The 10060-nt window shown below is 36.1% G+C and overlaps 1 protein-coding gene across 4 annotated transcripts in view; it reads right to left on the reverse strand.

The window, feature by feature from the left end:
* Positions 1-483: 483 nt before the first annotated feature.
* bicral (BICRA like chromatin remodeling complex associated protein) overlaps positions 484-10060 on the reverse strand; it is a 72311-nt gene continuing 62734 nt past the window's right edge. For all 4 annotated transcript variants that reach the window (XM_043695715.1, XM_043695716.1, XM_043695718.1 and 1 more), the window contains 3 exons: positions 5599-5693; positions 5201-5303; positions 484-4208 (listed from right to left, as the gene is read on the reverse strand). In XM_043695715.1, the coding sequence (XP_043551650.1) occupies positions 3265-4208; positions 5201-5303; positions 5599-5693 (1142 nt within the window). In that variant the 3' untranslated portion in view covers positions 484-3264. The remainder of the gene's footprint in view (positions 4209-5200; positions 5304-5598; positions 5694-10060) is intronic.

Consider the following 10060-nt stretch of genomic DNA (forward strand, 5'->3'; position numbering starts at 1 on the left):
AGTTCTGGGGGGCATGTCTGGAATATATTGCACAGGGTCAGGATGCAGAATTGAACTGGCTGGCAGCTTCAGACCCAGAAGTAAAAATCCTGGCACAGAATAAACTTAATTCTGTTATTTATAAAGCAACACAATTCCTGCTCCTTTAAGCTGCTGTAGACGTTTTGAATTCTACAATGTCACATAAGCCCTTCTCCCTGGAGGTCGCCCATATTTTGGATAAATATACTTAGCATTGACACTAGCGTCAGCTCTTGCCTTATTGAGAAAGCAAAAATCCCACAACCATGGTCAATACCCAAGTGGAAAATCAGCTATGAATTTTTTTTATATACTGGTTTTATATCTCTTCCCCACTACTGAGCAGTTATACCTTCACTATACCCTCACTTTTTTTTTTACATTTTTTATATAGTGTGTAGATGGTAGACAGCATAATCATTTTAAAGTCTATTATAGCAACTCGAATCGCAGTATCTTAAGTATTTTTCAGAATGTATACTTTATTTGTTAATTGTGCTTATTAAGAATGTAAGAAACAGAAGTAGTAGACCACACACCCTTGCAGCCTGTTCTGCCATTAAATATGATTGTGGCTAATCATGTCTCCAACTCCACTTTGCCACCTACTACTTCCTGGAGGAACTAAAATATATCTATCTCAGCTTTCAATATACTCAACCAATGAGCAACCTTAACCCTTCAATATAAAGAATTCCAAAGATTCACAACTCTCTGAGTGAAAACATGTCTACTTATCTCTGGACAAAACGATTGACTTATATCTTATGGTCCAATGTTCGCGATTCTCCAGTTAGGGTAAACAACTAAACAGTCCACCTTGTCGAACCCCGTCAGATTCTTACATCTTTCATTTTTTGAAGTTTTCAACATTTTAGGATACTTTACTCAACTATCATCTTAGAAATACCGTATCATTCAAGGAACCAAACTAGCTAAGGGTTGTCAATGCTGTCGTATAACTTTTAATTTAACTAGCAAAATATCCTGTCGCATTGCTGAATTTGCACTGCTGTTCCATCCCACCATAAATTTGGTTAACATCATTAAACTTTTTACATTAGAACCTCATAATCAGCAGAGAAACCTTATTTTTGTCAATGTAACATCAAGGTTTTTTAATTAGTGTTCTGATGTGCTATAATGGTGTTTTAAGTTGATTCTAATATAAAATGATTTTCTCTAGTTACAAACAAAACAATTTTTCTCCTCTCCTCCTCCAAGGAAGGTGATTCATTCTTCACACATAGCCATAAAGATTGGTGTCTCTCCACTCATTAATTTTTGGACTTAACACAAAAAGCGACCATTGAAGGGCTATCATATAGTGAAGTGAACTCCGCTTCTACTAGCCCAACATGTTTCTGCAGTAATCACAAGAAGTGCTCTAGAAACTACCTTATTTCATTAATTTTCTTGGCATGGAAGAACTGAACCCAAATGTAATACAGTCAAGAATAATTTCTGATTTGTTTTACATTAAACAAACTTGGGAATTTCCTGGTCTGTTTGGCTCAGGACCACAAATCAAGAACACAATTTATCTACGAAGCCATTAGGCACCTCAGTTGTAGGTGAATTATTATTATTCAGATTCAATTTGCTTTTTCAACACTTCTTACATTAAATTCCAAAAATATTTAACATTTTCAAAGTTCACAATCAATGAAACATGCCTTTTTCTTAGTTTATTGTCTTTAAGGCTGGGGATTCAACTCAAGGACTTTTGTTGCTCTGTGTGCATACAAATTTTTCAATTCATCTAATCTTAAAAAATACATGACAAAAATTAATTAGGTTTCATCTTTGGCAGGGCAGCAATTAAATAACTATTCACAAAGCATACTTCCTTTCATAAGAAATAAATCCCACATCTCAAAATATTTTGTGCCAATCTTCTGCCATCATTTTAAGAATTCTAAGACTCTTACTGTTACTGTACTATCTAGGTATATCTATCATAGACTCAGTTACTTCTCGTGCAACGAATATCAAAATAAATAATTACAACACAATATTCAAATAAACTGTAATATTCAGAAATGGTGGCCACTAGCCTGCAGTGCTACAAATTTGAATACAGATAATCTTCAATAAATTAAGAGAAGAAAAGATCAACACAAATTGGTTTTGTTGAATTCTTTGGCTCATTTGACAAGTTGATTCAGTGTTTTGTTAGCATCCAACTAAAATATTTTTTAATAATTCATTCAGATCATGTTTTACCATGCTTTATATATAGGTACTGAACCAACATAACAAAAATAACTTTGACATTTCCTTTTTTCTTTCTTTTTTACAAAAAATCTTTATAAATATTTTAAAAATGTGTACAAAGCATTTCTAAGGAGGACCATAGCTGGACACTACACAAATCAGAGAATTTAAAGCAAAAGGTACTGTACCATTGCGTCCATAAGTGACAGTTTCTTCTTGTGAAGTCAGTTTGTAAGGCCTCACTGATCTAATGGTGTACTTTGTGCTCCTCACTTATGCATGGAAGCTTGCTGTTGCATGTGCAAGACAAAAATAATAAGTCTGCAAACTGGGAATGCAATTGGCATCTCTTAAATCTAGAATCCAAAGGATCACAATATGGACATCCACACTGCACTTTGTACTTAGGTCTTTTAAGACCTAAGGCAGCCTTCCTTTAAAAAAAATCACACTTAGTGGTATTAAAAATGGAAAATGAATGACGAAGTGGGTTTTCACTTCAAAATCAACAGTTCCAGTTTTAAATTTTGATTTAAATGGGAATGTTGCTCATCAACTATTCAAAAATTAACTTATTGGCACTCGATTCTCAAAACGTCTTACATAAAATGAAAGACAAGAAGAACCAAAAAATAACACTTATACATTAATGTATGAATAAAAACATGAATTACTACCACAAACTTAAAAGCACCCTTGAAATTGAAGAGTACATTTTACACGAAATTAGAGCTTTCAAAACAAAACTCAATAAAATTAAATATCTCTTAACAACTTTAAACAAAAGACTTAATGTGCACCTGGTGCCAACATAATTATTTTCAAAGTACAAACTACAATGGATCTTCCTAAACTCAAACTAATATGCTTCAAAATAAATCTATTTCCTAGTTTCTACTCCATTTATCCTCTTTCCAGGAACTCTATGTGTCTGTTCTCAATACTGAGTAACATGCTACTTTATCCCTATAAGTTGTCAACACAGCTGACAATCTTTGTCATTCCTCTTCCTTCATGGTCACATTATCAACATTCCAAGATGCTATTCACTGCTGCTTCTAAGATGGAGTCTGTTTCTCTGATGCCCTCATTATGATCTGGGATACATTTGTCTATATAGTTCTCCACAGGAGCTAAGGCTGAAAAATGAGGAGTTTCAGGTGAGTTATTTTTGATGACAGTATTGTCAGAAGGTTTCTGAGCTTGTTGTAGATCCAAAATGCTATTAATTGCACTCTCCAAATGTTCATGGAGTGATGTGTCGCATTGTGCTTCTTTTGCCTCTTTAGTCTGGACACATGTTAAGTCTTGCTGTTGAAAACTTTTAGCATTTCTGTTTTGTGGCTGGTCATGCCAAGGCAACTGTGAGTCACCCTCATTATGTTCCAATTTAATGGGATCACTAATCTTATTAATAATAGCATCCGGTGCTTTCTTCATTATACCTTCCAAAGTGACTTTATCACAAGAATTATTATGCTTTTCCTCAACATCAGACATACTTTCTTCTCCTTCACATATTTGGATAGCTTCAACAGCAGGTTCACAAACTTTTGTGCTTTGAGTCTGTGCATAACCAGATGTGGAACCAATAGTAACTTTCCCATCATGGTTATCTGTGTCTGATCGCCCTTGAGTTTTTGAAGATTTACTTTGCGTTCCAGTTCCATAAGATGTCTCTGGCTTGATTGTTAGTTTTAGTGCTCTACAGCTGCTATAGGATTTACCAGCACATGGACTGCTAGTTGGAGAGTTTGTAGTTGCTTTGACTTCCCTTGTCACAGAAACAACTAAATTAATTAATCGTGAGGAGTCATTTTTCTGGTTGATAGTAGCGTTCGCTGGTGAGGACTCGCTGCTACTATTGCCTAAAGATGTATGTGGCATCATATCTGCAGTTAGTGGTTGTGTTTCAGGTACAGATTTTACAACAACTGTAGAGGAGCAACAGAAGTTTGCCAAATAGCCATCTAAAAGAAAAAAAAGTAGAACATTACAGTATAAAATTAAATATCCATCAGACTGTAATGAACAACGTTTTCAACTCACAACTATAGTTACAGCTCTTAAGATTAGTCAATAATAATTTAAAATGTGCATGGCTTCAATTTATAGTAGGCTTTCATCTATTCCTTTGTAATTCCAAAGTCAGAATATCATATCTTTGAAAGTGGTCTCTTTCATTTTAGACTAAGACAACCCTTAAAAGAAACTTATGTTACAGTGACTATATTCTTCTACAATTGATTGTTTAGCTTGTGTAGCTTTTTAGGTTTTAAATACTATTCTTGCTGTCACAGCAATCCTCGACATCAAGAACACACTAGCATTCCTAGTGTTCAGCATTTTTAGGCAGGAATAATTTCATGTTTTTACATTTTGTCATCTATGTTTAGTACATCTATGTTCACCAATGCTAGTATGCTCATACATGTCCTATCACTCATGGTAAGAAATCTAGAAGTGGTAGACAGAGACAGCAGACCAATTTACTACCCTGGTCTTCTGAAATATGATCAACTTTATAACTGAGCTAATCTGTGCACTGAATTTGCATTTCTTTTAATAAATGAAACACACCATGATAATAAATACACAAAGCACGTTAACTAGGATGATTACAAAAAAAAATGCTATTCTGTTTGTGAAATCATTTTAATCACATCTCTATTGCTGGCTACTAATGTTATTACAATTAGAACAGCATGGCCTGTTTTGTTAAGTATGAGTTCCTTTGTTCCTCAGCCAGCACAGGACCTTCATTATGACTTTCAACCAGCAAACCTCTGACTGCGGATGAAGAAGAGAGGATGCTTTGCCTCTCTTCAATATTTAAAAAAAATAACATTTTACAAATTGATCACTGCAGCAAGGTTTTATTTAAAAATAATGACAGATTTGAGTATGTTAAAATACATATTTCAGGTTACTTTACAATAATCAAGACAGCCAAAATACTTACCAGAATCCTCCAAAGCAAAGCGTTTGTCCTGGATAAGGGCTGCTTTCTCATCCTGATTGAACACTCGGTCAATCATAACCATTTCAGAAGAAGGATTTACCCGCTAAAACCAAACAAATAAGGGTTACTATAATTTGTCAAAAATATTGTCACTTCTTCTTTATACATGCATATCAAAAGGTAAGCCTTCTGTATGAATGCATTTATCTCAATGTTAATCACAATGCAATTTACATTTACAATCTATTATCGGCAACATTCAATAATTTACAGGTGGTTTGTACATATTTCAACATTCAAAATTCTTAAATATATTTTTTTCTGCTGTGATTTTCCAATTAGGATTAAATGGAATGTTAATTGCTCACTAAATGCTTTCATGTTACAGTACAACTTACCATTGCATCTTCAAATAACAGACTTCTATACTTGCTGAGCATCATCTGAGTACGTTTCAGCAACTGCACTGAGACATCTTCAAATTCATTATCCACTAGTTTAAGAAAAAGATTAAAATTAGCGTTCTATGCCAATGTCAATGTTTATTACAGTTTGTAAATAAAATATTGATTGTCTTCAAAAATATGGCAAGAAGAGATCCTCACATGCTGGCTTTACTTTAGTGTAGCAAAGATCTGCAATACCAGATCAACCTGATACATATCATCAATGGGAAATCAATCCTACTCTCCTTTATATATTGCAGAGAAATTCTGCAGTATCACTGGTTGATGGGAGATAACTGGAAAAGGAGACACACAGTACTTTACATCACTACTATCGCGGACAGAACATTAAAAACATTTTATGTTGATCTGCTTTGTCACTTGTCCACATCATTAAAAATGACCATTTCAGTGTGAGTGAACTATCTAATGTTAATAGATAGATCTCCATAAAATAAATAAGACAATAGTGACCATCTATCACATTTCAACAATGTTTGATCATTTTTCCAAATAAAGGATTTGAATTTTTTTTTTAAACTTGTTATGATTTGTTTTAAAGCATCGTGAATTTACACAAGCTTTATGCTAAAGTCTGCAACATCTCAAGTTTAAGACTATACTGTCATGGGAGGAACTATGCATAAATATGACAAAAATACTTTCACTGAACTAAACTGGCTCCCAGAGCAATAAATTCAAAGGAAACATAGATAGTAAGTACTAATTAAATTCCAGATAAGGTGCCTGAACCAGAGTGCTGCAGAGAATAAGTGATAGTCAATCACCAATACTTATAATAATGCTAAATTTGAACTCAAGTTCAAACTTAGGGGGCACAGTGGCTCAGCAGTTAGCGCTACTGCCTCACAGCGCCAGGGACTCAGGTTTGATTCCAGCCTCAGGCGACTGTGTGTGTGGAATTGGTGCATTCTCCCCGTGTCTGCATGGGTTTCCTCCTATAGTCCAAAGATGTACAGGTTAGGTGAATTGGCTGTACTAAATTGCCCATAGTGTTCACGGATGTGTAGGTTGGGTGCATTAGTCAGGGGTAAATATAGGGTAGGGGGAATGGGTCTGGGTGGGTTACTCTTTGGAGGGTCAGTGTGAATTTGTTGGGCCAAAGGGCCTGTTTCCACACTGTAGGGATTCTATTCTATTCTAAGTATCACTGCCAATTTAGGCTAGTCGATTTTTCTCTGTGATGGGATTGGAGAGTGAGGGAGCGATAAGAACTGATATTGAATTTAATGTTGTTTTAAAAACAGAACTATGAAAACTACAGGCAATCAGGCAACAAAGAATTGCATGAAGAATAGAATTCAAGAGGAGTTCTAATTTATTTTTAAATTCAAGCATGGTTAGAAGTGGGTTGGTACGCTATATTCATTGCAAATAATATAGAGACAAAAACAAATCGAATTGATGGAAATAATTAAAGCAATCAGAACTGTTATTTATGTTCAACTGATAGAAAATAAAGCAGCTTAACAACTTATATTAAGTTTCTTTTCACTAACTGTCCAGTCAGCCTTCAGAGGGGTATGGGTGTGAGACACAAGAATATCTAGTTCAAATCACATCTTACTAAAGTCAAGCAAACTGACTCACTGTTTGGGAGAATTGCAGCATATTCTTTAGTTTAGTATTATTAAGCACAGTTAAATTGCATTGGCCGAATTCACTGTTTCCAATCTGTGTGTTCACTTAATGTGAACTAATGTAGATTAAATGATTTGTATCAAACTTCACCTCATTCAGTTGGTTAGATCTGCCTTCAGGGAACTAAGTGCACATGCTGAAGTCATAAATACACAGTTCAGAATCATACAAAAAAATCAAAAATGTAACCAGCTCTACTTTCCCATAGTCTGGGATAGCACAAGGTAAATCCCTACAAATAAGATCTCAGAGTGTCACTGAACTTGATAAGGTGTCCAAAACAAACTTGAATTTGAAACACTGATGCTAAGATTTATTTAAAGTAATGGGAAGTATTATTTTTCTCCGAACTGTTGACTGCCTTAATTCAACCAATTTGATCTCATACTGGTACTGCTTGTTAGAGAAGAGTTCTCAATCTGCAGATTCTAGATAAACATGAAGTGCTGCATTTTGGAAGGGCAAATTAGGGCAGGACTTATACATTTAATAGTAAGGTCCTGGGGACTGTTGCTGAACAAAGATCTTGGAGTGCAGGTTCATAGTTTCTTGAAAGTAGAGTCGCAGTTAGATAGGATGGTGAAGAAGTCTTTTGGTACAATTTCCTTTATTGGTCAGAGCACTGAGTACAGGACATTGGCTAGGCCACTTTTGGAATATCGTGTGCAATTCTGGTCTCCCTCCTATAGGAAGGATGTTGTGAAGCTTGAAAGGGTTCAGAAAAGATTTACAAGAATGTTGGCAGGGTGAAGTGTTTAAGCTATACAGAGAGGCTGAAGAGGTTGGGGCTGTTTTCCCTGGAGCATCGCAGGCTGAGGAGTGACCTCATAGAGGTTTATAAAATCATGAGGGGCACAGATAGGGTAAATAGACAAGGTCTTTTCCTTGAGGTGAGGGAGTCCAGAACTAAAGGGCAAAGGTTTACGGTGAGAGGGGAAAGATTTAAAAGGGACCAAAGGGGCAACGTTTTCTCGGAACGAGTGGTGTGTGTATGGAATGAGCTGCCAGAGGAATGGTGGAGGCTGGTACAATCACAACATTTAAAAGTCACCTGGATGGGTATATGAATAGGAAAGGTTTAGAGGGATATGGGCCAAATGCTAGCAAATGGGACCAGATTAATTCAGGATATCTGGTCGGCATGGACAAGTTGGACTGAAGGGTCTGTTTCCATGCTGTATATCTCTATGATTCTATTAGTCTATTGTCACAGAACCGGCATCAACACTCAAGACATTGGGAAGCTGATAATGCAGTCCCAGCACATTAGCACTAAGACCACATATTAGTTAGATACTATTTGGATTCATATTTAGTAAGGTGGGAAAATTCAAGCGCCCTTTTACAGCTGTCCTGCTAAAATGCAATGGATCAAAAGGAATTAACACAAAACTATGATATTCACTTAAACTGTAACCTGAAACACAGCAAATCAGCTAGGGAATTAAGGGTCACTCAATATTGAAGAGCTGCCACATAGTAATGTGGATGGTAACAGCATAAAGAATAAATGTTGTCACCTGAATGAAGGTGGGAGAAAATGAGAATGAAAAATACTGGTCTTTGATAAATATTGCTCACATTTTGTATTATTTTACAGTACTGCCATACATTGCATGCTATATCTCACATGAAGCTTAGTTCAACATTACTCAGAATGCACAGCATTCTAGCATCTGTTCATTGCTTTTTTTAAGTGCACAAGACTAGTTTGGGCCCTCCTTCAGCTGCTCAGGTCATAAACAGAACCTTACATAGCATGATGACTTGAGACCATTACGTACAAACATCTATCAACTTGCAAAGTTTGAAAACAAGTCCATTATCTATCTCTATGAACTGATATTTGAAGACTAAGTGAACTGTAGAATATGCACAGAGTGGGGCCATTGCATGATCTACTTTGTAACCCCCAGTAGCAGAGGTCTTAAGTTCAATTCTCTGTTGAACATTTTGACTAGGCATTCATGTTTGCTTTTGAATATATAGCATTTTTTTCTTCCAGTTATAGTTGGGCTGAAAGAGCTATAACACTGTTTAACTCGTTAGAGACCTAGAATTGCTTTTCAGCACTATTGTCTCTCCAAATAATAACTTCAAGATCAAGAAATCAGGATCATACAAAGATAGGAAGCAAGCATATCCACAACTTTGTGCCTCCAATTCAAAGACTAACTTAGTTGTGTTAACCTTGTTTTACAGCCAGAAGTGCAGAATAGAGGCCTATATAGCCACAAATAACTCTAGTACGTCGGATGGATCAGTTTTTGTCCAATGTGTACAGGAGGGTTTTCTGACACAGTATGTCGAAGGGCCGACAAGAGAGAAGGCCACACTAGATCTGGTGCTTGGTAATAAACCAGGCCAGGTGTTTGATTTAGTTGTAGGTGAGCACTTTTGAGAGAGTGACCATAATTCAGTTATGTTTAGTTTAGCGATGGAAAGGGATAGGTACATGCCACAGGTCAAGAGTTATCGATGGGGCAAGGGCAATTATAATGCAATTAGGCAAGAATTAGGATGCATAGAATGGGGTAGCAAAATGCAGGGGATGCAGACAATGGAAATGTGGAGCTGGTTTAAGGAACAGAAATTGCATATCTTTGACAAGAATGTCCCTGTCAGGCACGGAGGAAGTGATAAGGTAAGGGAATCGTGGTTTACAACAGAAATTGTGTTACGAAGAAGAAGGAGGCTTATGTGTTGATGATGCAGGATAGTTCAGATGAGGCGATGGAGAGTTACACATCAG

Source organism: Chiloscyllium plagiosum, chromosome 9 (genome assembly GCF_004010195.1).
Source record: "Chiloscyllium plagiosum isolate BGI_BamShark_2017 chromosome 9, ASM401019v2, whole genome shotgun sequence".
NCBI classification, from domain to species: domain Eukaryota; kingdom Metazoa; phylum Chordata; class Chondrichthyes; order Orectolobiformes; family Hemiscylliidae; genus Chiloscyllium; species Chiloscyllium plagiosum.